The following is a 26,608-nucleotide window of genomic DNA, read 5'->3' as shown; positions in this document are numbered from 1 at the left end:
GGGATGAGGAGTACAAAGCTCATGGGTCAAGACAATGGACAAGGAGGGTTCTTCACAGATTAAGGTCCCAGGCAAAGCAGACTCAACTTGTGGGGGGGGAAATAAAATAATAATTCAATTTCACACTAATCAGATGCACACAGGACACAGACAACACAAAGAGCAGAGCTTACATACGTTACCCCCACCCCTCCCTTCTTCCCGAGCTCAAATCACTTTGTTCCCGGTTTCTCTCCCTCCTTCCCTGAGCGGCACAGGAGGACAGGGGATGGGGTTTAGAGTCAGTTCACAGGCTGGTGGTTCCTGCTGCTCCTTCCTCCTCAGGAAGAAAGATTCCTTACAGTCCTCCCCTTCTTCCCCACAGGGTCCCTTCCATGGGAGAGAGTCCTCCACGAACCTCTCCTTCATGAGTCCTTCCCACGAAGTCCGGAGCTGCTCCAGCCTGGGCTTCCCACAGAGTCATGGGCTGCTTTGGGAACAGTCACCTCCCCTGGCACCGGGGTCTTCCAAAGCTGCATAATCAGAGTCCACTGGCAGCAAATCCACATTCACCCCTCCTGGCACTTTCAGGGAATGTTCCACCACATTCCTCCATGAGTGCAGGGGGACAGCTGCCATCTCGCCATGGGTTGCAGTGAAACTTCTCCTTGGGCTCCTTCTTCCCCCTCTTCCTCACCCACCACCCAGGATCTTCACCACACACTGTTCTTATCTCAGTTCTTTTGTGTGTTAATCACAGAGGCATCTATTGTCCCTCTAATGCCTCCTTGGCTGGTTTTGGAGCAGGGGGAGCTTCTCAGCTTCTTACCAAAGCCACTCCTGGGGCCCTTCCCCCACTACCAAAAACCCACCAAACCAAATCAGCACAGGTGTCCCATAATTCTTGCTTGATTGTAAAATAAAGGCTGCAGCCTGTTTGCTAACCGCTATTCCTGCATAGCTCCTTCGTCTGATTAGATTGAGGTAAGAGAAATAACACCAAATTCACATCCATTCTTTGCCTCTCTTATTCTGCAGAACATACTCAGAGAGCAGATGTTGTACTCACCACCAGGCTGGACACTGTGTTGAGCATCTAATCCTTACTAGTGCTTTGATGGATAACATACGGAGAGCACTGTAACAGGGTAATACAGCCACAGATAGAGAGCTCACAGCCCCTCTCCTCTATGGATATGGCAGCCCTTGTGATGTCCTATTTACAGGATAATGCCTAGGGATTCAGAAAATCCTACTTTTAGGAAGCCTGTGATGAAAAATTACTATAGAAAAAGAAATTGAACTAGAACACCGATTCCCTGTCCTTGAATATACAGAAGCGTACTTAACAGTCTCATGTCAATTTTTAAACATTAAAGTGGAGCTCTAAAATTAAAATAGGAGTGAGTAAGGAAAATAAAGACTGGAACAAGATTAGCAGGAGTGGGAAAAGGTTTACAGGTGCTCCTGCAACATGTAGATATGCTATGAGAAGAAATGGAGGGTTTTTATTAAGTCCTAGAAGCTCCCTTCAAATATGCAAATATTTTGCAAATATGCTATCTATAGAAGATGTGTTTTCAGTTCATGTACCCAAAGGTTTGGAGGAAAAAAATAGAAAAAATAGATCATAAACCACCAAAAAAAATTATTGGTTCCTATAATTTTTAAAACTTTAGAAAATAATTAAATTCATATGGATAATCTTGCACAAAAGGATGAAGTTTGAAGTCAGGTCATCCGCTAATCTGGTTCACTCTGGGGGTAATAAGAGTTGGAGCAAAAGAGAGAGTAGACGTGTAGCCAGTGCAGGGGGAAAGGAGATAGCAGCAGCTCTGCTTTAGGTAGGTGTGAACTTCTTGGGAACTGCTTCTTAACTCATGGGGTAGATCAGGATATCACAGAAGAGACCAGCAGGAGGAACCACTGTGGTCATCCACACCAACCATTAGCATCAGCCATCCCAAAACAGATGGACTGTGCTGCACACTTGGTAGCCCACAACAAAATACTTGTGTTGAGCTTTATTTGCAAATTGAGGTATTCCAGGAACTAGTGTGCTTAAGACTTTTCTCAACTTGTAGATTTGTCTCATACTCTCTATTGTTGATGGAGAGGGAAAAGGGAAGTATAAGACCTGTGAACTGAAAACTGAACTGTTACATTGCTGTTTCTCAGCTCAGGGTGTATGCCAGGTTCCCTTAATACAAAGAATAGGCCAGTCAAGGAGATAAGGGAAGATGAGCTTGACTTCCTAGGCAGTTCAGCTGAGTCTCTAAACTCAGTCAGTGCTGCAAACATGAGTTAAACTTAGAGCTTGGTCCCCATATACAGTCTTTAGACTGAACTTAAAGTTGCCTAATAATATGGGTATAAACTTAGTCTGTCAAGCATGGAGGATATGTGCAGCACTGAAGAACATAGTCAAATCTGAGCAGTTTTTTGTGGAACAGATGCATAAATGACTCATCAAGTATTACTGAAAAAGTCTCACCACACAAGGAAAAATACATCTAAATGAGTTCAACAGCAGGTTCTGAAGTAGGCAAAGAAATGCAAATTAAAAATTGATAGTGCTTTGGAGGAAAAAAAAAAATCATTAACATGAACAGCTACATGCAATTACAGAGGCAGGAGAAATAATTATGCCAAACTTGTGGAAAAGAAAAGGAAAAGGAAAAAATGAACTGTATCTAAGTTTCCCATTCAAAAGGCCAGGCTAATGAATGTTATTAGTATTCCATGGAACAAGCAATTTATGAAATGAAGAAAAGATGCACAGCAAGGCAAAAGCACAGTTACATACAGGACAGTGAGTGCCAGATAACAAAGCATGAGTGGCAATATTAGTCCAGAAAGACATAATCAGTACTATGAGGAAGGGGAAACCAAAACTGAAATCCAGACAGACAGATTAAACATGAGTTTTAAACACCATTAGCAAATACTGAGGGTGAAAAATCTATTGGTTCAGTTTTCAGATAGCATGTACAATGGAGAAGTTATTGCTTTCAGCAGAATTAAGTGCACAATTAACATAAGGACATTAAACCTAGTAAAAATTATTCACCGCATGCATATATGCATTTTCCCAACTTAAAAAAATGAATAATAGAATCATAGAATAATAGAATCCTAGGGGTTGGAAGGGACCTCGAAAGATCATCTAGTCCAACCCCCCTGCCAGAGCAGGGTCACCTAGAGCACATCACACAGGAATGCATCCAGGCGGGTTTTGAATGTCTCCAGTGAAGAAGACTCCACAACCTCTCTGGGCAGCCTGTTCCAGTGCTCTGTCACTCTCACAGTAAAAAAATTTTTTTGTGATATTCACCTTAAACCTCCTATGCTCCAATTTGTATCCATTACTCCTTGTCCTAAATGACAAGGAGTAACATGACACCAAACAATCAAAAACACTAAGACAAAACAAGGCATGGCAGCTTTCTGTCAGCAGAGTTATTAAAAGTTTTTCCAGATAATTTTAAAGGATGGCAATTAAATAAAAAAAAAATCACTCAGCCAGTACAGGTGAGTACTCACATAGTTAAAGCCCAGGAGCAAGAATCACAGTAAGAAAGAAGGTGTTGAGCTCACCTGGGTTATAAACTGACCATGTAGGAGTCAAGCAAATCGTGCAGTTAAGAAGAGCTACTGCATTTGAAAACCATAAAATGAATGACCACATCCAAACTGGTAGGACATGGATTTGACAGATGGACCACTTGGTGTCTAAGTGATTGCCTGGATGGGTGCACCCAGAGACTTGTGGTCAATGGCTCAAACTCCAAGTGGAGGAGAGTGACAAGTGGTGTTCCCCAGGGGTCAGTACTGAAACCATTGCTGTTTAACATCTTTGTTGGTGACACAGACAGAAGGATTGAATGTATCTTCAGCAAGTTTGCTGACAATAACAAGCTGTGTGGAGTAGTTGACACCCTGGAGGGAAGGGATGCTGTCTCAGACAGATACCATCAAGAGGAACCTTGACAGGCTTGAGAGATGGGCCAATGCCAACCTCATGAAGTTCAGCAAGGATCACAGAATCATAGAATCATAGAATTGTTTTGGTTGGAAAACGTCAAGTCATTTAAGACCAAGTCCAGCCATTAACCAAGAACACTGCCGAGTCCACCACTAAGCCATATCCCTAAGCACCACATCTACATGTCTTTTAAATACCTCCAAGGAGGCTGACTTCACCACTTCCCTGGGCAGCCTGTTTCAGTGTTTGACAACTCTTTCAGAGAATATTTTTTTCCTATTATCCAATTTAAACCTCCCCTGGTGCAACCTGAGGCAATTTCCTCCTCTTCTATCACTTATTAGTTAGACGAGACAAAACTAGTCACTGCTTTGCTGGCAGTTGTAGAGAGTGATAAGGTCTCCCATTAGCCTTCTTTTCTCCAGACTAAACAACCCCAGTTCCCTCAGATGCTCCTCATAAGACTTGTGCTCTAGACCCTTCACCAGCTTCTTTGCTCTTCTTTGGATGTGCTCCAGCACCTCAATGTCCTTCTTGTAGTGAGGGGCTCAAAACTGAGTGCCAGTGTCGAGTACAGAGAGACGATGATCACTTCTCTAGTCCTGCTAGCCACAGTATTTCTGATAAACAGGATGCTGTTGGTTTTCTTGGCCACCTGAGCACACTGCTGGTTCATATTCAGCCAGTTGTCAATCATGACCCCTAGGTCCTTTTCCCATGGGCAGCTTTACAGCCACTCTTCCCCAAGCTTGTGGCATTGCAATGGGTTGTTGTGACCCAAGGCAAGATCCAACGCTTGGCCTTGTTGAACCTCATACAATTGGCCTTGGCGCATCAATCCAACCTGTCCAGGTCCCTCTGCAGAGCTTTTCTACACTTAAGCAGATCAACACTCCCACCTAACCTGTTGAGAACTTACTGAGGGTGCACATGATGCGCTCCTTCAGATCATTGATAAAGATATTAAACAGAACTTGCCCCAAGACAGAGCCTCGGAGAACACCACTTGTGACTGGCCACCAGCTGGATTTAACTGTATTAATGCTACAAATTTGGGCCTGGCTATCCAGCCAGTTTTTTACCCAGTGAAGCATACAGCTATCCAAACCATAAAAGTCAGTTTCTCCAGGAGAATGCTGTGGGAAATGGTGTCAAAGGCACAACATCCACAGCCTTTCCCTCATTCACTAAGTGGGACAGTTGTCACAGAAAGCGATCAGGTTTGTGAAGCAGGACCTGCCTTTCATGCTGACTGGGCCTGATTACCTGGTTGTCCTGTATGTGTTGTGTGATGGCACTCAAGACAATCTGTTTCATAACCTTCCCCAGCAGGGGAGGTCAGACTGGCAGGCCTGTAGTTCCCTGTCCTCCTTTCAGCCTTTCTTGTAGATGGGGGTCACATTTGCCAATCTCCATTCAACTGGGACCTCCCCAGTTTGCCAGTACTGCCTGTTAATGATAGAAAGTGGCTTGGCGAGCACCTCTGACAACCCTTCAACACCCTTGGGGTATGTGGCCCCATAGATTTGTATGTAAGTGGATATAGCTAGCGGGGAAGGGTGTACCAGATCCTCTCCTTAAGTTAATGCTACCTTGGTTTACCTTAGTTACACACTATCATTACTTTACATTATTTTCTACACCACAATAAATATGCTCTTCTCTGATCAATCCAATTATTCATTCATTTTTCCAGTTCACACGGCAAGCAAAGGCTTCACATATCTGAAGCACAATATAGCTTTACCCAGATCCCAGCTAGACCTAGTTTATTGTACTTGTGAGGAAGTAGAAGTTCTGAACACCAGTCAAGTTGTAATTTGAACACAGAAGGCAGATGAATTTTGTTTTCATTAATAGCCTTAATGCTACCACTTCCTAACTTCTGAATGCTTGCCTTTGCCACCCTCATACTATATGATCTACTTCAGGTTGTAATCATAGTATTTATAGTGTATAAGATAATCCACATTGCTTCTAGCATTTGAAATTTTACATTAAATTGGTGTTATCAATGTCTCAAATATTGTCCCTACTTCTATGCAGGAAACCAAGAAGAAAAGGTAAAACTGAAGAGACTATATCCATTGTCAGAATTATGGCTCAAGTAACACATATTTGATTTACTGTTGTAAGAGGTACTTTTAGCGACCAATCCATTGGTATAGATTTTTGATACAAAATAAAATGTAAAGAATATTTTTCAGCCAGATACTTGGCTGTTGTGTTAATTTCCAATAACTTCCTATAAAATGAGCTTGTCTGTATCAAATCTACGTATCTATCTGAAATTAATTGCCATGTTATTTGAAGCCGAGATGTCAAGATAAGTTTCTGAGTTTCACATAGTATTAAAACTGAGAAAAACAGACAAAGATGCAGGAAAGAAACAAAAATGCTTTCAGCACCTTCCTGGACATTACCTCCTGCAAATGAAGTGCTTTCTTTCAGTGCCAGACAATACCAAAACTGTGGTCACTTAGTGGATTCCAGATGCACATTAACTATAAAGATATCTGCTTAAGTTTCTGTTATTAAAATATTTCAAAACTTGCTTTTGGAGTTACTTTCCCCTCACAAAACTGATGAGGAGAACTTACTCCTCCCTACTTATGTAGGTAGGTTCTTTTCATTGTACCTTCTAGGAAACTAAAAATCCTCCAGTTACTTTTTTTAATCTACAAGAACCACTTGGAACAACTACCCACATGAGCAATAAACATGTCTACTTAAACCCTTCAGGTTTTTGTGTTCCTCTCATCTACGGATATGACTCCCCCAGCAATCTCATAACCTGTTAACTTTCAAAATTTCAAAAGCCACCTAACAGAGTGACCTGAATTTCTTCTGTACCTCTTTTGTTATTACCAGTTCTGCTCACTTCTTGTGGTGGAGAGGGAGGAAGAAAAAAAAGGCTGTGTGGTTGGATAAGCTGAACACTGGAACATCATTTATACAACACTACTCTCTGGAGATCAAAAAGTTCAGTCTGAGCAGTTGCAATCATAAGAACTCCAGAATATGCGAAGTTTTGAGAAAAAATATCTGAGCAACATTTTTTTAAGAACACCTTCAGATAAAACTGGGACAACCTTCAGTATGGCTATATAATACTGTGCACTGGTAAATGCTTAGTGAAGTAGCATATTGAAGCTTGACATGCATCTTACTGATCACAAAGAATTGTAATGAGTGAAAACTAAAAACTACCTTGGAAGAAGAAAGAAGTTTTTCATGCTAGCACTCTGCTTAGCAACAAATCCAGTAAAGAGAAAGGGCAAAGGACATAACAGCCTTGACCCCACTGGCACACCTAGTCGTCCTGTGTACAGATACCCTTCTTACCTTCAGAGATAAGTGTGAAAAGCTCTAATTGACCTGTCAGGAAACTCCTCCCTCTATCAGCAGTCCCTTGCTCTAGTATACCCAAAGGGAAGCAAGAAACTCTCTCCAAATATTTTAAAGTAACACAAGAAGATCCTGGTGTTCTGTTATTCCTCTCATGCAGAGAGGTGTAGGTGTAACTGAGAATGGAAGCAAGCTCTGCTGCTTCTGACCGTCACATGTATCCCATTGTTAAAGGTGCGTGCACATCAGTTGCTGAAAGCCTCATTTGTTGGGTGGCTTATTTAATTGCTTAAGAGAGACTAGTGTATATTTATTTAATACAACTAACTGGTCACGTAAACAAGATATCATTTGCCTTCTCTATGTACTTATGAATTTATATTCATTATGAGTATTGGCACAGAATAAAACAACATTCTATGGGCAGGAAATCCGGTCATTTCTTTTCTCCTGGCCTGCTGAAGCATGAAGATACAGATCTAGGGTGTGTAAACAGCTTACTACTGATTATGAAGATGTAACTTCATTAAACATCCTGGATATTTTGATAGATAACATGTTGCATGCTATAACAGGACAATAAGGTGACTAAAGTATGCCAGCCTTCCCACAGTAAGCTACCACTGCTTTCAAAAAATAAAATCCAGGTAACACTTCATAAAGAATCTCTTTTTTGTTTATTTTATAAAATTAAATGAGTGAGGATGAACACAGGGCCAATGTAAAGTGTCTACCAAGTACTGGACTATGCATTGTATTTGCGAAACCTAGCAGTTTTAAAATAATTATTTCACAACCTTTAAACATTTTTATCCATCTTTTTCCATATGAAAGTCAAATCTATTGACCTTGGAAAGAGGCAAAAAGCTGCTCAGAGCAACTCATCCTACCGTCTCTGATGCCAAGTTAAAAAATGAAAAAGTGACATGAAGCAGCAATACTGTCTGTGTTTATTGAAGTATACATTAATTCTGCTTTTGAAATGATAATCCAGTAGAACTGCAAAAAGCCAATGTTCAGGGAAAAAAAGTACATTAAACATTTACTGGCAAGATTTATATGACTGATTCATTGCCTGTTTCTCTAATTTGTAGTCCTCATAACTCCATGGATGTGATTGGAATTAGACAAGAATACGGAAACAATGTCATCATGGTGGCAGACTATAATCCAAGGGCTTTTTTCTCCTACAAAGCTGGTCTAAGGCTATCTGACTATGAAATTATTCCCGACATTTTATATGAGCAGGCAAAATCAGATTACGCAGAGAATTCAGAAGTAGATTTGAAGGTTTAAGCCCACCTCTAATAAACATAGGATACAGTCTAGGTGAAGCTGTCTTAATGCTCCTCAGATAGATGCCAAACACTTGTCAGTGCCACACAGACAGGTTTCCATGGCATGCACACAGTGTAACTATGTGATAATGTAGGACTCTTGAAAGTTATTTGTCAGTTCTTTTTACAGGTAGATTAGCTGTCCCAGGAGTCACAGAGTGACTGCCTAATGCTGGATCCCCACGTATGAAATACTCCACACCTCCTCATAGCTCAGAAATCAGCAGGGGTTTTTGCCAAGTAGGTGCCTGGCATCAGGTACTGTATTGAAAAAAGAATAGTTACTTGCATGCCCACTGCAGAACTGCAAAGCAACACCAAATAATTTTTTTTTCCAGGACGTGTTGTTTGTGGAAGAAGAGTTGTGGTTTATTTGCAATCATGTTATTTTTCTTTATTATACTGAACCTTAACAAAATATACGTACATATATATATATACTCCTCCCGAAATGCAAATACCGTTGGCCCGTCTTTGAAGAAGGAAGAGCATCCTCTGTTTACCTGTTCATTTGCTAAAATCCCCCAAGCCACACCTTTATAGAGTCTCTGAATCAATCTGGGACATAAGCCAAAGTCACCTACTATATAAGAGTAACAGAGAACAGGTGAACTCGTCCTCCAGACCAACTTTAGACACAACATCCTTGTGCCAGACTCCACTCAAGATGAGGTTTGGCAGGGGGATAAGGGTACCAGAATGGGCTTTCCTGTTAGCAGTATGTTGTATCCATCTTACAGGTAAGAATTTAACCTTTTTATTAGGAAAAGAAAAAACACTCTACTTAGATCAAGTAATGTATTTCAAAAAAATGTACTAATTTTATTGTTTCGCCTAACAGATGGTTGCACTTAAACAAGGGGATTTTTTCCAGGTCTTGTTGAATACTTAATATCAGTCTATTAACTGGACTGATTTAATTTAATATTGCCACAAACTATGTTTGGAAGGTAGCCTTGAAGACCAAATTGAAAAGAACCATTATTCATGTCTTAAAATGCCAGTTTTCCAGTATTGCTTATGCCTTACAAAAGCATTTTATTCTGTTTGAAATTTGCATTAGGACTGATTATGAATGTTATGGTTTTTATGAGATTTTAAACACTACATTTTCCAGTTGCTAGATCAGACCACTGGCCAATCCTTTCAGTATCTAGTCACCTACTGGAAGCTAACACCAGATTCCACAAGATTTTTTGCAGTTTCTTTCTAAAAAGACACTAGAAGGGAATATTCATGTGGCAATAATTTTCAGTAACTGTGTATTTATAATACCCTATGCAAAATATTTATATAAATTACTGACATTGAGTGTGAACAGCACTAAGAGTTTTATATGACTCATGCAATCCATCATTTTGTATGGTTTTTTTTTCTCCCATCAGTATTATCTCCATCAGAGCTTGTCTTGGCAGTTTTTATTAATATGAATAGCCCTGTTAAGTCAATGAGACCACTCAAATTGAGATTACTTGCATGAGTACAAGCTTGCTAAATCAGTCCCATTCATGTACAGTAGTTACTTTCCTGTCAGATTGCCTATGTAAATGTATCCTGTATGTGATTTTCAAAACACTGAGAAGTGCAAATATAATTTTAGACTACTTTATAGCTTGTGAAATAAACACTGAAATACCAGGCAAGTTCATTAGAGCACAAAATTCAACAGTCACTTAGAGTATAAGCTTACATTTAAACTTACACGACGTCAGTCAGAAGTGTCTTCAGCCTTTCCTTGAACAGGAAAGTTGTTTGTATTATGTAGTGCCAACCTGATAAATTATTTTGAAAAACAAATAGAGGTTAGACACTGTTCAGCAAATCCCTCGTTGTAAAATTCATACTCTGTGGAAAATATTTTCAGATGTCCCAAGTTACTAAAGAATATTGGTCCAATCCCATGCCATCTCCATGAATATTCAGTGTCTGACTATATTTTGGATCAATTACTAAATTTTACAAGTTGACTGTAGTAATAATTGCATATGTGGATTGGCAGCTAGATACAGACTTAGCAAAAGGCACCCAGAAATATCCTTAATAATTAGGTCAGTTCCCAAATTATCAAAGCGTAAATTATGTTGATTATTCTTACAACTGAGAGATACTTGTTTTTATAATCGCCAGCAATGTGGGATTGTGCAATTTCTAAATAAAGCAATGCTGCTAGAATTTAATTGGGAATGATGTAGTTACTGTGTAAACAAAAGCCCCTGCTGTTTCCTTGAGAAAAAGTAACAGTCCAAAATCCATGTATTTACTATTTTTCTCTGATATAACAGTTTTTATGTTAGAATAAACAAACATTCTGTGATTATCTGCCTGCTGATATTCCTATAGATGTGTTGTGTGAGAGCAAATTCTGGCCTGTTATTAAGACATAAAGAGGCATTTGTCTCATCTGGTCAGTATCAAGCATAGTGATATGAGTACATTTACCTTATGGTATTAACTGCAATACTGAAAGACTAACAGGAAATGGAAAATGCTGAAACTCTGTTCTAAGTTACTTCTTCATACATTGCTAGTGTCATGCAAAAAGTTAAATAAGAAAATAATTACGTTTAGGTCTGAGAGAAACTGCAGACACTAGATGTGGTGAGGCTGGCCTGAACCCTCTTCTCCAAAGTCAGCATTCTCTTGGGGAACTCTCTGGGATTAGGGGCTTGAATCCTTTCAGACAGGCATCCTTCAGCTCTAGAATCAAGTACTCCATCTGCTTACATAGTTGGCACAGCTAGAAATTACATTAGAAAAATAATTTTTAAAAAAAGGTCTCTGGGCTGAGGTTCTTAAGTGGAAGAAATGCTCAGCAAGGAATGTAAGCACGAAAGGGGACTGGAGTTTCTGGCAAACCCCAGACCCCATTTTTCCCTCTTCCACCAATGTGGCTCCCTGCTCAGTGAGATGGGTGTTATGGATCCAGTTGTGAGTCAGTGAACTCTTCCCACCTAGTCTAAAGGGAAAAAGGGGGCTTAATTTAGCACTAAATAACATAGGCACTTCCTCTTTGACTGAGAAATTCTCTAATAATTCTCTCATAATCCCAATCAGGATTCGGATATTAGGCATTTTATCACCTAAAACCTCTGAGGATTTAGATTTGGTAGGTTATAGGTACATGTTAGTCAATATGTTCCGAGCACAGTTATCATATGCTAACAGGATTTAGTCCTTGACAAAATAAAGCTGTAGTCATTTTTCTTTTACAGGAAATGCCTGCCACATTTTCTTACAAAATACAAGAGCTTACTTAAGAGCTCAGGGTCAGTGTTTTTCTAGGCATAAAAGTGTTCAGGTCAATATTTGTCATCTTTCCATAGTCTTTGCCAGTACCTCCTTTGGTATCGGTGGGCCATGCATGGAAAGGAATTAAAAATGTAGGTGTCATGATGGAGAGGAGACCTCATTTGCAAGATGGCTCATGTAGTTGATCCAGTAAGTGTTTGACTGGGGGTACAAAAATAATCCATGAAGCAAGGCACAAGAATAGTATGGCATGATGTAGCCGAGTGCCTTAATCATGTCATCACTGTCACTGTCCCACTGTTTTCAGAACTGTGTCTGAGCTTTAAGTGGGGTAGCAAGTACCTGTGGTCAAATAAACTTACAGTATTATGCTCAATGTTTTTTGCAGAGATGTGATTTTAAAATGTCCTAAAACAAGAAGAGGGGGAGAACAGGAAACCTGGTTCTTCTGGTTACTTCTGGGTTACTGCTCAAGCTATGGGCCCTTGTATTCTCACTCAGACATACTTTCTTGCATCCAGCTGTAAAGCAGATCTAGATCCCTGATTGAAGTCTTTTAGATTTCCTCCAGAAGAAAAGGTCCTATGCTTAGGCACTAAAGAAACTGGCCTATAAATACCTGCAGCCATTATTGGATCAAGTCCTAAGTCCCTTGTTTCTTTTAACCAGTTCAGTACCTTTTCCTATTACCTAATGCAACACAAAAATTTTAATAAAGTACTCTTTCATTTTGTGAATTCTTCCTGTAATTGTTTCATATATATTAGTATATTTAATATATTAGTAAGATTTAGTGCAGCCAGTCTCTTTCTACACTTACCTTTTTGGAGAGCCTGTTTCATTTTCACTGATGTGATAAAGCACTCTTCTTACAGACATGTATCTGGGTCTTTTAATCCTACCTTAGTGCTTAAAACTTTGCTTTCAAAGTTCACATACAGGACATTGTACTTAATATGATTTTTACAATTTATTTACAGGAGCCCAGCTTGAAATCCGACTGGGAATAGGAAGCAAATACAGAAACAGTATGTTTGTTTATACTGTGTATTTGTATTTATTTACTACATCTCTACTAAAGAATAGAAATGCCTAAAAACCTTCTTAGCATATTGCCAGTAATGTCAAATAAAAATAAATGTGTATTAACAAGCCTTTCTTTATATAAGAAAAGTAATACCTTTGTTAGATACCAATAACTAAAAACACATAATATGGTTTTGTGTAATGATAGATAACTAAGAAAATAGGCACTTGTTTGTAGAGGCTGTGTGCACATGTCCATTAATATGTATATATAAAGTCAAAGTGAAACACAGATACAGGATGTTGGACTCCTTGTAAACAAGGAAATGAGACCACTTCAGCAAGCAATAAAGTCAGTGGCTGATGTTGGGAAATCGAGATAGCAACCCAACTTCATAGATTTTTGCCATGTAATTATTTGGGATCATCCTGTGCAACAGATTTGTGTCATCTCTAAGGGTTTTCAGCCCCTTTAAGAAAAAAATACTAAATACAGAGCAAAGCAGATAACTGAAGTTTTTATTCCCTCCTTAGAAAGAGGAAGTGTAATAATAAGACTTTGTACCAGTAACAGGCTACTTTAGTACAGCTTAACCTTTTGTATTGTTCAGTGTGTCTGAAGCACTCCAATATGCAGAGCTGTGAAGTCCCATCTCTCCTAACATAATACAGAGTTTCATAAAAGGGTCAAAATTAAGAGATAGAAAATGTAGACCATCTACTTGCAGAAGTTGAAAGCAATTTCTTATGATTTAACTACCCTGATTTTGAATTTTACTGTAGACTTTTAACCTGATCCATGGCCTGTATTAAACAAAACAGATGAAACATTTAATTGGATCTGGCATATTAACTTTCTAGTTCTTTTAAGGTCAATTTTAGGTGCAAATGTTGGTATTATTATGCTAATTTTTGTTTTCTTTCTTACTTTTTTTCTAGCTTCTGCTACAATTTCAGCCAAATTGAACATCATCCCACCAATGCTGACAAATCCAATAATAACATGTAAGTAAAGAAATGAAATTTATTCAAAGTGTGTTCCATTTTAGGGGATGTAGACAGAGTAATCTAATACAAATAGGGAAAGGCACTAGTAAAAGAATCTGTGGGTAATTAAGAGGAGAAAGAGGGTCATTTAGACACATAATATTTAACTGTTAGCTGAAATGTGGACAACTAATAAAGCTCTACCTGAACATAACTGCAACCATGTAGATATATGAACAACAGATATGAGTGAGGAATAAATCCACAGTTTTATAACGGATAGATGGAGAGAAAATAACAAATAGAGATAGGCAGGTGAAAGCTATTCAACGACAAAATTAAGCCCTGGAGAAGCTGATTTTCACCATGTTAAGGCTGGGAATTTTAAGTCGTTTTTTTACAGCTAGTTTTCATTTACAGCTTCCAATCCTGCTCACAACGGTCGCGTGTGCAGCACATGGGGCAACTTCCACTTCAAGACCTTTGATGGAGACATATTCTCCTTCCCTGGGCTCTGCAATTATGTTTTTGCATCCCAATGCAACACTCCCTATGAGGATTTCAACATCCAGTTCAGGCGCACTATGGTGGGAAATGCTCCAACCATCAACCGCATCACCATGAAACTTGAAGGTGTAGCTGCTGAACTAACAAAGGATGTTGTCATTATCAACAGCAACAGGTAAGTTTATTCATAACACTTGTTTGATAATCACATAACTTTTTTTCAAATTTATCAAGTATTTTGGTGTATTTTTTTGGGAAAAAAAATGTGTTCTTCAGTAACTCTTACCAAATTAAATAATGAATAAGTTGCTATTAATTCCTTTCACAGTAAATCAATCCTTTTCCTAAATGATAACCTCACAAATTTAGATGAAAAATCCTGAGAGATTGGGTCCAAATTCAGATGCATATTTGATGATGTTGGGCCATCTTATTTTTCAGTTGCTTTTATTTTCACACAACTCCATTATTTTAGAATTCCTACATATAATGGATAACACAACCCAATTTTTTTTTTCTCTTTATCAAACATCTGGATCCAAAAATACCTAACATGCTTTCTGTCTTTTCCCAGAGTTCAGCTGCCATACAGCCAATCTGGAATTACAATAGAGAAAAGCAGCGTTTATGTGAAAGTTGCTAGCAAAATGGGCATTCTGTTAATGTGGAATGAGGATGACAGTATCCTGGTAAGAATTGCTCCTGGACCTTTACAGACCAGAGCTAATCTTTGGTTAGGCTAGTCGCTGTCTGTTCAGGGGATTACTATTGATTTCTCATCTCATATTGTTGAGGAATTCTTCCTTAATATATACAGGTTTGGATCCAGGTAGCCCTGAAGAAAATTACATGGATTTACATCTAGTGGATAGCAGACGTCCGCTTAAAATAGGGTGAAAAATCACTTTCATGATATCATTGATATATTTGCATCATTATAGGGCTTACTTACCCCTTAAAATATAATACTCTTGAAGAATTTCACTCTCTTAGGACTTCATTATTTGCTGTGGATCTGATTTTCTTTCTGAAAAAAAACTTAAGCTTGCATCAATAGCATCAATAGCTTAGACTCAGCATTGAAAAATCAAATCCAAGCTAACTCTTCATTCTATCTTCTAGGTTTGAATTAGATTAAATTACACAGATCTGACAAGAAATAGTTAGAGGTTGTAGGTACAGGTGTTTGCAGTTGTCCGGAATAGGTTTTAGAAGGATTATACTAACTTTATCAACTTATTGTCTATCAATTTAGCTAGAATTGAGTGAGAAATATGCCAATCAGACATGTGGACTTTGTGGGGACTTCAATGGCCTTCCAGTTTACAATGAGTTCTATTCAAACAGTAAGTTTTTTAAATAATAAAAATTGGTTTGTGGAGTCTCCAACATGCTTTCTTTTATTATTTAAACTAACATCATCAGCATTTCTCTTCCCTACGATTCACTATGTTGAAAAATACATACTACAGAGATCAGATAATGTGATTTAATACTTTAAGCATAAATTTGGTACTGGTGCTAACAACTGATTGCATATTTCTTCCATGAAATGCCATAAATTTATTTATCTACGCAACTAACTCCATAAAAATAAGCCAGATTTTCACCAAAAACATAAATATAGAACTATATTAAATAGAACAAAAGGAAATTGTATTGTCTGGTCAGTACATTTATTGCTTTATTTCTGTCTGGAAATTAGCATATCCACATTTGCCTGCTAAATAGCATAATCTTAATAAGATCTTCATCATTTTATCTATTGTTAGCTTAAGCTTTTTCTTAAGCCTTGTCTCACAGAAGTCTCCATTGTCCAAATCCATATAATCTGAAAACAGTTTGTTATTCTTCGGGTAAAAATGTTATTTTGCATCTAGATGTAACAGGCTGAGAATTGTTTTCTAATTTGTACTTTTTCCAGTGCTGTGCAAGGTAAATTGAGACAGTGATGTCATGCTACATTTGGAAGGGGTGATGATCAAATTCAAAGATTTAAGGGAACTAGCTGCCTTGGACAGTCTTGAGCAGAATTGTTGAGAGGAGAAAAAGATAATGGGAAGGTGAATTGAAGAAAAAGCCCGATTTTAATTAAATGTCTTTTGTACAGATATTAAAATGACAGCCTTGCAGTTTGCAAATATGCAGAAAATGGATGGGCCAACAGAACACTGTGAAGATGCCACTGCTACCCCACCACCTACTTGCACTAATAATTTTGTAAGCATCTTTTGCCTATTTCCTTTCTTTCAAATTTATCTGTACCTTTCTACAGCTTCAGAGAAGTCAATAGGAAAAGCCCTCAGATGACAGCAACTTAAAGAGGGATAAAAGAGTCTATTAAAGAATAATTATACAAAGTAACAATACAAAAAAATTTCTTCTTTCTATTTTCTGGAAATTGTTGTTTTTTTTTTTTCTCCCAAGGATGACATATGCCAGAAAACACTGACCAGCTCTGCATTTGCGGAGTGTAATGATCTAGTTGATGTTAGAGAGTACATTGTGGCTTGCCAAGATGACTTGTGCCGCTCTAAAGAAACTAAAAATGCCTCCTGTATCTGTGACACCTTTGCTGAATACTCCCGGCAGTGTGCTCATGCTGGTGGGCATCCTCTGAACTGGAGAACCTCAAAACTGTGCCGTAAGTATCACTGGAGAGAGCCTCACTTTATGCTCAGTAACCAACAAGCAACAAGCTCTCAAATGATAGTGAGGATGCATGAAGAACTACAGCCCATGCAAGATTGTATTCTCTTAAGTGTTCTGTTGCTCCAGCATGAAGATTTCAGCAAAATATCTAAGGGTTTTAATGCAAACTGGATTAGACACTAGCAAACACACAGATACTCTAATTAAGAGTCAAAGTGTTACATAATTAACTGGGACAGTAAAGGGAGAAATTAAAGGAGAAAGAACGAGACATGATTGCTTGTTTGTATTCTTGTTTCTCTTCTCACGTTGGCCATGGAATTTTTTATTCTCAGTTAACTGATTGGGTCTTCACAGGTTTTTGACTGGTTAAGCACTTATTTATCTCCTCTTACTTGGTAGTGGGGAGTTCACACCTCTAGAATATTCATAGAAATTTGCACTGAATGAAACACATAGTGTATTATAGGGTGTAGCTGTTGATACTGTCACCAGCATTTGCTCCAAAACAAAACCCTAGGAAGTACAATTTGCCCTTCCAATGGTATCTGAAAAGATGTAAATATACTAAAACTTTAGGCACGTAATGTTATATTTCACTAGCTGTACAGGTGTTCATGAGAAGAGTCTCTTCAGTAGAAGCACAGGCCTTGCTGACTTTGTGGGGTCATTATCTTGTTGTCCCCAGAAATCCAGTCATTGAGCGTGTTCAACACCAGACAGTCATGGAATGCACATCTCAGCTGTAAAATATGCTTCTAAGTGACTGTGAAAATTTTGAGAGCAGGTAGTTGATTTGCAGTTTAGCATTCTTTTATATCTAGCTGGAAAATGTAAATCAATATAAATGTTTTAATATACGGTGAAATAGAAATAATTTTAATTGGAAAAAAAAAAATTTCTCCTTTAAAATATCAGCCAAGAAGTGTCCTTACAACATGGAGTACCAGGAGTGCAGCTCCCCCTGTGCCGACACATGCACCAACCCTGAACGGTCACAGTTTTGTGAAGAACACTGTATGGATGGTTGTTTCTGCCCTCCAGGCAAGTTCTTATGTACTCATCTCTTTGATTCCAAGGAAAACAATAGCTTACCTGGAGGATTTGGGCAGGTTCCACGGGGCTTAAGCCTCCTTTATTTGCATTTTTCACAGCTGCATGTGACAAGCATTTGTCATGTCTCAGCTGAGAAAAGGTATCTGAATTAATTGCCAGTACGAGTGCAACATTCAGAAAGCAGGAAAGCAGAACAGCAAACAAATCAAGACTAGTCTCTCAACAAGCCACCTGTGCTACAATAAGTCCCTCTTTCAAAGCAGGTGGAATATAAGAATACAAATGTTGAATCCATCACTATGCAAATTCTTCTAGTCCTACTGTCCTCAACATGGGTATGTCTGTTCATGACAGCTGCAGATCTATCTCTCAGATGATATTTAGTATTTGTAACAAACAAAAAAGGTGTATAGGAAATGCCTTTTTAGTTGATCAAGGTTTTGTTTATTTATTTATGTTTAATGTAGGGACTGTATTTGATGACATCAACAATTCTGGCTGCATTCCCCAACAGCAGTGCTCCTGTGTTTACAACGGCAACACCTATGCCACAGGAACTTCTTTTTCAGAGCAGTGCCATTCTTGGTAATCTTTGTTACTTTTCTAATTTACTACCTCCTCTCATATATTTAACTAGGTTAATGGTTTATTATATGCAATTGCATCATTGGTAATTTATATGTGTGTTTACTTGACCACTGCAGCTCTGAAACATTCCTAAAGAACATTCTTTGGTTTGTTTAGCAACAGCTTTAACTAGCTTTGCACTCAAACTGAAGGTGATCAAAGCAAGGATTTACAATATTTAGATTTCTCATCAGTCAATTAAAATCCTTCCTCTTTGTTTATTTTATTCAAGCATTTTAACTTCTCTAAGGTGAATGAAGTCCCAGTCATTTAAGTAACTGCAAATATTTATTTTCTCTGGAGAAAGCAAGGGATGACACAATACAACCTCGATTTCACAACTATTCATCCTTTTCCTGTGCACTACCACATCACCTTAGAAAACAGCTATGCTCTGCACCAGGAGTAGATGGGGGATTACATTTCTGTTAGTTTATGATACATTCATATAACAAAACAGAAGAGATTCTAATTCATCATTGTACTTTACGTTAGCTGCAAAAACCAAACAATTACTCATCCAATACCTGTCTGAAGATGGAAAACAATTATATAAGCAAAGTGAATACATACCAGAGTAATTCCTTTAATGCTTTGCATCACATATTCAGAGTGTCTTGGGAAGTCTTAAACCTAGATTTACTGTGCATCAAACCACAGCTTGAAGGGAAAACCAATAGCAAGATAGCTGAACCTACCACTGCTGTCATTTTACTCCGGACCACTGTTGCTGATTTTAGTTAATTGTTCTCTCTCTTCCAGTACCTGTAATGGAGGCCAATGGAGCTGTGAAGACATATCATGCCCAGGAACATGTTCAGTAGAGGGAGGTTCACACATTACCACATATGATAAAAAAAATTACAATCACCATGGAGATTGCACTTACGTCCTTTCTAAGGTGGGAATCTGATATTACTAGGTAATAAAGCCTTACATATTTATCAAAAGAAAAGCAACATTTTTTAAAATTACCTCATTTGACATACAGATGTTAAATTGCCCCTCACATAGACAAATGTTTACTAGAACATGTGCTGCCATTCAAATGACAGTCATTGGTCAACTAACAGGTTGTCATGCAACACTAAATGGGGGAATTTGCAGTTCTGTGTAATAATTGCTGAAGAGCGTTGCATTTTAAAGAACTTGCAAGTCTACATTGCTCAGTGTGATTAATCCAGTTTCTTACTGAATTGCCTAAATTTTGCCATGTTAGTCTGTTGTATGGTACTGCGTCAAATGGTACAAGTCCAAAAAATTGCACTAACAGTTTGGAAAAAATATTAATTCAAATTTATAAGACTAATATTTTTATTTAATTTCTGGGAAGTTCAAATAGAGAAAATTTGTTCAAGGCAACACACACATTTCATTTAGGTTTTAAACAGTTTACAGTAGATTTTAAAATAATTTAAAATAAATAGAAAAATTAAAAGTTAATTCTAATAAAATATTTAATTACAGCAATGTGCAAATGAAATGTTTTGGTCTTTTAGGGGCTTTTTCTGTTTGTTCTTTGCTTTTCTTTTTCCCCATCTGCATAATTCACTAAAAAAAAAAAATAAAAAAATCATGTCTAGCATTGATACCAGTTACAGAAAGATGACAGATACAGTAGAATCAAACCAAACATTTGAAATGGGCATAAATAAACCCTCCAGACATGGACATCCTCAATAGTATGCAAAACTAGATACTAGTTCTTTTGTTCTTTGTTATTACAAAAGGCAAAAGTGAATCTTAAGCCAAAGAAGCCTGGGATTTGGGCAAGTTATACCTTCTCCAGACACATAAATATTTTTTCAGAGTTGAGAATAAATGATACAGGGAAAGTTTCTGTATTTAGCCTTTCAATAAATAACTGTTGGTTTGGTTCTGTTTTGTTTTTTTAGCACTGTAAAGATGAATCATTCACCATTCTGGTAGAACTGCGCAAATGTGGCCTAACAGACACGGAGACATGCTTAAACACAGTGACCCTCAACCTGAATAAAGGACAAACTGTAAGAATGCAAAATAAACGTGGGAAATTACTATTAAAAATAGGGGGAGCAAAGAAGCTAACCTTTAAACAGTAAGGGACTCCATTTCATCTCAAACAGTCAGCATATGTGATAAATATATGTAATTTTTAATCCAGTAAAATGAAATGTACTTTGCTAAGAAAAAACAGCCATAAATCAGGCTTTGTGGAAGTTCTTTGAGGAAAATATACTCACAAAGCAGAAAAAAACTCTTCTGACACTTAGATGGAAAAAACATGAGGTTTTAGGTTAGAAATTACAACAGTAAGAGATGTAATTAATGATAAAGATGTGTTCAAAGAATCCAAGATGATGTAATTCCCTAAAGAGCTGAGAAAGCCTCTTTAGCAATAATTCTTTTATGGAAGAGAAAATCAGTAAAGTATATACAGCGGAAATAGGGAGTAGGTAAAGTCACAAAGAACTCCCCTTTATATTTAATATCTTTTTAATTAATATCACTGGAGTCATCACCATGATTACTTTCTGGATGATAGTTATCCTTCATACCCTTGCCTCTTGTTCCTCTTCCTCATCAGCTCATCGAGGTCAAACGGGATGGTGGTGTGTTTGTGAACTCGATCTACACTCAGCTACCCATCTCAGCAGGTATTTTTTTCTCTTAACAGTCCATAAGCAATAACCTCAGAACTTCAACTCCACACTTGCTTATTTTCTTAAACTATGGAAGATGAAAGGACTAAGGTTCTGAGGTTCAGAACCTGCTTGTTCACATCTCAATTATTTCCTAAGTCACACAAATGCTTTTGAAGTAGAATTGGGATGTTTGTTGTCGTAAAGAAATGGGAGACAGCACAAACATAGGCAAGTGTCCAGACAGAAGCAAACAGCTTTCACACTCTCCTGATTTAATCACTGTAAGGTTTACTTTCTTTACACAGCCCAAAATTGACCACAGAAGACATCTATTTACCTCTTCTACCTCTTCTTTTTCTTATTTTTTCCCCCACCACCCCTATGCTTATATTTCCTCAGAAATTTGAATTTTGCTCTCTGTCCCAATAACTAAGTATTCTATGCAGCATCTCTGACCTCCATATCTGTTTATTTTTACCTTTACATCAGAGGGAGGGCTCTAATGTATGCTGTACAAGCTTAGAAACAAAACTGGAAGTATTCTTTTTAGCACTCAATGCCATATAGTTTTTCCTTCTTATTCTCTTGGAAGGAGTAATCTCCAGCTGCTTAATGTTGAGACAGCAATAAAATTAACATCTTGGTAGCTACAAGTAAATTCTGAACTGTAATTTTTTTATATATTTTGGATTAATTTTAATAAAGATTGGCTTTATTTCATCTCAGTATTTGCAGCAATTGCAATAGAAATTCCAGAACAGTATCATTCGACCTCACTCAGAAAGTGATCATTCTGTTTTTCATCTGTAGCTAATGTCACCGTGTTCAGACCTTCAACATTCTTCGTCATGATGCAAACAAAATTTGGTGTCCACCTTGAAATCCAAATCACACCCATCATGCAAGTGTTTGTGCGACTGGATCCTGCTTTTAAAGACCAGACCTGTGGTAAGTGAATGATATGTAAGAACATCTTGTTTAATGTCTTTTGTCTAGCATGAGCAGTAAAAACTTTTCACCGTTTTTTCACAGGTCTCTGTGGAAATTTCAATAATATCCAAACTGACGACTTTATGGCCATAAATGGAATAATTGAAGGAACAGCAACAGCATTTGCTAATACGTGGAAGACTCAAGCTTCATGCCCTAATATCCAGCACAGTTTTGAGAACCCTTGTGCACTCAGCATTGAAAATGGTGCGTGGTCCTTGGAATTTTTTCAAGTTTGTTTTGGTTTTTTTGCTCTTCTGTAAGGAAAACACATCCATTGGAAAGCAACGATAAGAGAAACACACATCTGAAAGCAGAAAAAAATATTCAAAATGAAAGCACTAGAGATAAGTAACAACGTAGAGAGTCATAGAAACATAATAACTGAAGGAAACTGCATGGTCATTGAAAACAGAGGGGATGTCTAAGATGGCAACTTGGTGCCAGACGAGTGGATTGCAGGACTGTCTTTGGAAATCTTTTATTCATTCTCTTCAGCAAGTCCTCTTCTTTGGTTTTAGGAACCTTTACCCACAAGCTGAGTGCAAAAAAAAAGACAGAATAAGGAGAGATTTTATGTCATTTCAGAACTGGCTTCAGAGACCAGGACAGTGTGTTTTTTGTGACTCATGAAATACAAAGTAATGTGCACTTCTACTGTCTGTTCTCTTCACAGAAAAATATGCTCAGCATTGGTGTGGGCTACTAACTGACAGCAAAGGACCTTTTGCTGATTGTCACTATGCAGTGAATCCCTCTGTTTACCACACGGTACTTTGTTACAGTTTTCCTGTTAGAAAAAATGGAAATAGGATCATTACAAGTAGCTACCAGAAAAACAGTGTTCCAGACATGTCTCTTATGCAGTGTCTACATTTTCATTTCTGCACTGCAGCACTTCCTTCTTTCAACCTGTGTTTCTGATTGTATTGTAACATTACCTTATTTCAATTGTCAGTCTTGGCTTCAGGATCCTGAGCTTGCAAATGAAAAGGCAGCTATTTACACCTGGGTGGAGTACACAAATAGTAGGAAGTGTACGTAAAGGCATGTCAAATGCTTGTTTGAATATCAGTGAATTATTGTCTCATCAGCCTGATATCTCATTAGTGACTTGATACAGAAAGCCCATTAGCTAATTATCATCATTCTGCTATCAATGTCTTGCCAGTCTTCCTTCTCACTATGAGTCATTCAGGTATGGACACTGCAGAAATGACATGTCTAGGCTGCTTACTCTGAGTAGAGCTTTGTATGCTGTTGTGCAGCTTATTTATAAATATGGTTCAGAGGAACATGAATCTGTTAAACGTATAACAGACCTTAAGAACACTATTTCCCAACAGCAACTGCAGACATCAACTGAAGTTCCATTACCTTCATTCTCCTCTGCTAGGAAACTTTGTCAAAGACGGGAAAGTGACAAAGCTATATGAGAGTTGTCTATGTATGTCTATATATGAGCATATCTGTAGAATATTAATGCATAACACCAGAAAGTTCATGGGGTTTTTTAAGATTAACAAAATTACCAGTGCTGAGACCTTCTCTTTCTCTGCATTCTTAGAACTGCATGTTTGACACATGTAACTGTGAAAATAGTGAAGACTGCCTGTGTGCAGCCCTGTCTTCCTATGTGAGAGCTTGTGCTGCAAAAGGAATCCAGCTGCCTGGATGGAGAACTGATGTCTGCTGTAAGTACACTTAACTATCCCCTTTCCTGAGAACACACATCAATAAAAACTGCTGATCAGAGATTCTTTTATACTGATTTCTAGACCAATATAATAAGTGTTGAGGAAGGGATTTTGATAAGTGAAATCTTGGAAGTAACTCTGCTCTTAGAATCCACTGTTAGCAAGAATGAATATGGTTAGATGAGAAATGTATCTTGCTTAAGAAACAGACTGCTGTTATAGAAGTACCTCCACCTATTCCAGTGCAACTTTGGATTTCACTACAGCTTTATGTAATACAAGTTCTTGTAGAGAAAATGTGACATGTTAGAATAACAGTACTGGTAATGCTCATCAGAACACCTGCAAGTGAAAGGTCTCTGAAGCTGTATTTTGGGTTCCACTGATCCAGGAGGTCTGTTTTCAGCTTAGCAGAAGACATTTAGAATCATAGAATCATAGAATCCTAGGGGTTGGAAGGGACCTCGAAAGATCATCTAGTCCAACCCCCCCGCCAGAGCAGGGTCACCTAGAGCACATCACACAGGAAGGCGTCCAGGCGGGTTTTGAATGTCTCCAGTGAAGAAGACTCCACAACCTCTCTGGGCAGCCTGTTCCAGTGCTCTGTCACTCTCAAAGTGTCACTCATTTAGGGAGACATCTCAGACTTCAAAAAGTTTAGAAGTCTTGGCAATGAATGGCAGCACCAAATGGAGGTTTATTTCTGCAATCTCATTTGAAAAATTCTTTGCATAAATCACTTACTCAACATGTACAGAAGCTTTTCAGGTCTAACTTTGGAAGTATTCACAAATACATTTACATGACAGACACAATATAGCCAGAGGTGTACAGTACTGTTTACATATTATTTCTACTGTCTATGTTGTTTGGGCTTTTTTGCCCGTCCATAAATTACCATCTGGAATTAACAAACCTTTCTATTTTCCTCTCTCAAGCAAAATACACCACCTCATGTCCCAAATCCCTAAGCTACACCTACACTATCTCTTCCTGTCAACCCACTTGTCGGTCTCTGAGTGAGCCTGATGTCACATGCAACATCAAGTTTGTCCCAGTGGATGGCTGCACCTGCGTAAATGGAACTTACCTGGATGAGAGTGGCAAATGTGTGCCTGCTACTGAGTGCCCCTGCTACTACAGAGGATCTCCCATACCATATGGAGAAGTCGTCCATGAAAATGGGCTTGTATGGTAAGTGAATATTTTGCAAAACACTCAAGCAATAGTGTATGTATTTCCTCACTGAAATCTGCTAAATTTAAAACTGGATTCACCCTGCCTTGCCTGAATTTTAGCACAACACTCTCATCTTTTTCAACTCTATTTCCAACTTCTAAGAATGGTACATATTCCCCTGAGCTGGAAGACAGGGATGGGAAGCAGAGTGAAAACCCTTAAATTCCAAGGGGAAACAGTTAATGACCTGCTATATCACTTAGACACACCAGTCTATGGAGCTGGATGCGATACCCCAAAGGTCCTGAGGGAGCTGGTGGAAGAGCTCACTAAGTGACTTTTAAACACTCATTAGCAGCCCTGGCTAACCAGGGAGGTCCAAGTTGACTGCAGGTTAGCAAATGTGACCCTCATCTACAAAAAGGGGCAGAAGGAGGAAGAAAAAAAAAATGTTTTTCCCTCTCTTACAGCACTTGCACCCAGGGAAGACTCAATTGCATTGGAGCACCCAGTCCAAATCCAGGTAAAAAAAAAAAAAAATCTTCCACTTATCTTCCTTGTCCTCTGTGCCAGGTTTTGGACAAGAAAAGTTGTTAGAATTATTTTCTTAATGGATTTTTTAAATAATAGAAGTATTTCTCATTTAGTTATCACAAAAAAAAAAGGAGTGAACCTAGATTAATGATAAGACCAGTTTCATAAAGGTTTTTATCTGAAATACTATGGGGGGTTTTAGGAATTAAGTGCTCTGAAGTGAGCATTTAGCAGACTGCATAGCAGTAACAATCCATACTACTTGAAATACATGATTTCCCAAGAATTTCTAAATGGTTTTAATGGCTACAGCTGTGGGATAAACCCTGTGACATTCCTTAGTGCTCTCACTTCTTTCCTTCCTCTAGTCTGTGAATCTCCCATGGTCTACTTCAACTGTAGAAACACCACCGCAGGAACAACTGGAGCAGAATGTCAAAAAAGTTGCCAGACTCTGGATATGCAGTGTGTAAGTATGTCATGGCTGGATGAAATGGTGCTTCCAGGTTTTCTGTGCGCTCTTGGAGCTAATGTAATTGCTCTATCTGATCTACTCCAAATTTACGACACGGATACTGCATTCTTGTAGCAAAAGCCTGAAACCATGTTATGAAGCATTAACAATGGGACTCTTAGACCAAAATATAATACAGAAGTATCCAAATTAATTAATAAGACTAGTGCCTGTATTTCATTCTAATTACTGCAGCTAACACTAATTAGAATGAAAATATCTGGGGCTCTGCCATACATTTTACTTCTATGGGAGAGAATTACTGGTTCTAAACTGGCTAGGAGAAATAATTCTTTCTCATACCATGATGCAATTGT

The 26,608-nt window shown here is 38.2% G+C and overlaps 2 protein-coding genes across 2 annotated transcripts in view; both read left to right on the top strand.

Annotated features, from left to right (window-relative positions):
• Window positions 1–8,608, top strand: part of MUC5AC (mucin 5AC, oligomeric mucus/gel-forming) — an 83,440-nt gene extending 74,832 nt beyond the window's left edge. The window contains exon 59 of the mRNA XM_051621064.1: window positions 8,407–8,608. Coding sequence (XP_051477024.1) covers window positions 8,407–8,608 — 202 coding nt within the window. The remainder of the gene's footprint in view (window positions 1–8,406) is intronic.
• Window positions 8,609–9,348: 740 nt separating this feature from the next.
• The window catches only part of LOC127385365 (mucin-5AC-like), a 38,425-nt gene continuing 21,165 nt past the window's right edge, over window positions 9,349–26,608 (top strand). Inside the window, exons 1-20 of the mRNA XM_051621063.1 lie at window positions 9,349–9,367; window positions 12,879–12,926; window positions 13,864–13,929; window positions 14,332–14,593; window positions 14,993–15,107; window positions 15,674–15,764; window positions 16,529–16,638; window positions 16,846–17,062; window positions 17,989–18,114; window positions 18,594–18,711; window positions 19,516–19,654; window positions 20,649–20,759; window positions 21,320–21,389; window positions 22,188–22,325; window positions 22,410–22,574; window positions 23,044–23,138; window positions 23,935–24,061; window positions 25,003–25,258; window positions 25,714–25,754; window positions 26,146–26,246. Coding sequence (XP_051477023.1) covers window positions 9,349–9,367; window positions 12,879–12,926; window positions 13,864–13,929; window positions 14,332–14,593; window positions 14,993–15,107; window positions 15,674–15,764; window positions 16,529–16,638; window positions 16,846–17,062; window positions 17,989–18,114; window positions 18,594–18,711; window positions 19,516–19,654; window positions 20,649–20,759; window positions 21,320–21,389; window positions 22,188–22,325; window positions 22,410–22,574; window positions 23,044–23,138; window positions 23,935–24,061; window positions 25,003–25,258; window positions 25,714–25,754; window positions 26,146–26,246 — 2,415 coding nt within the window. The remainder of the gene's footprint in view (window positions 9,368–12,878; window positions 12,927–13,863; window positions 13,930–14,331; window positions 14,594–14,992; window positions 15,108–15,673; window positions 15,765–16,528; window positions 16,639–16,845; window positions 17,063–17,988; window positions 18,115–18,593; window positions 18,712–19,515; window positions 19,655–20,648; window positions 20,760–21,319; window positions 21,390–22,187; window positions 22,326–22,409; window positions 22,575–23,043; window positions 23,139–23,934; window positions 24,062–25,002; window positions 25,259–25,713; window positions 25,755–26,145; window positions 26,247–26,608) is intronic.

The sequence above is a fragment of the Apus apus genome, chromosome 5 (genome assembly GCF_020740795.1).
Source record: "Apus apus isolate bApuApu2 chromosome 5, bApuApu2.pri.cur, whole genome shotgun sequence".
Classification (NCBI taxonomy): Eukaryota; Metazoa; Chordata; class Aves; order Apodiformes; family Apodidae; genus Apus; species Apus apus.
This window is presented reverse-complemented; position numbering and strand designations above follow the sequence as displayed.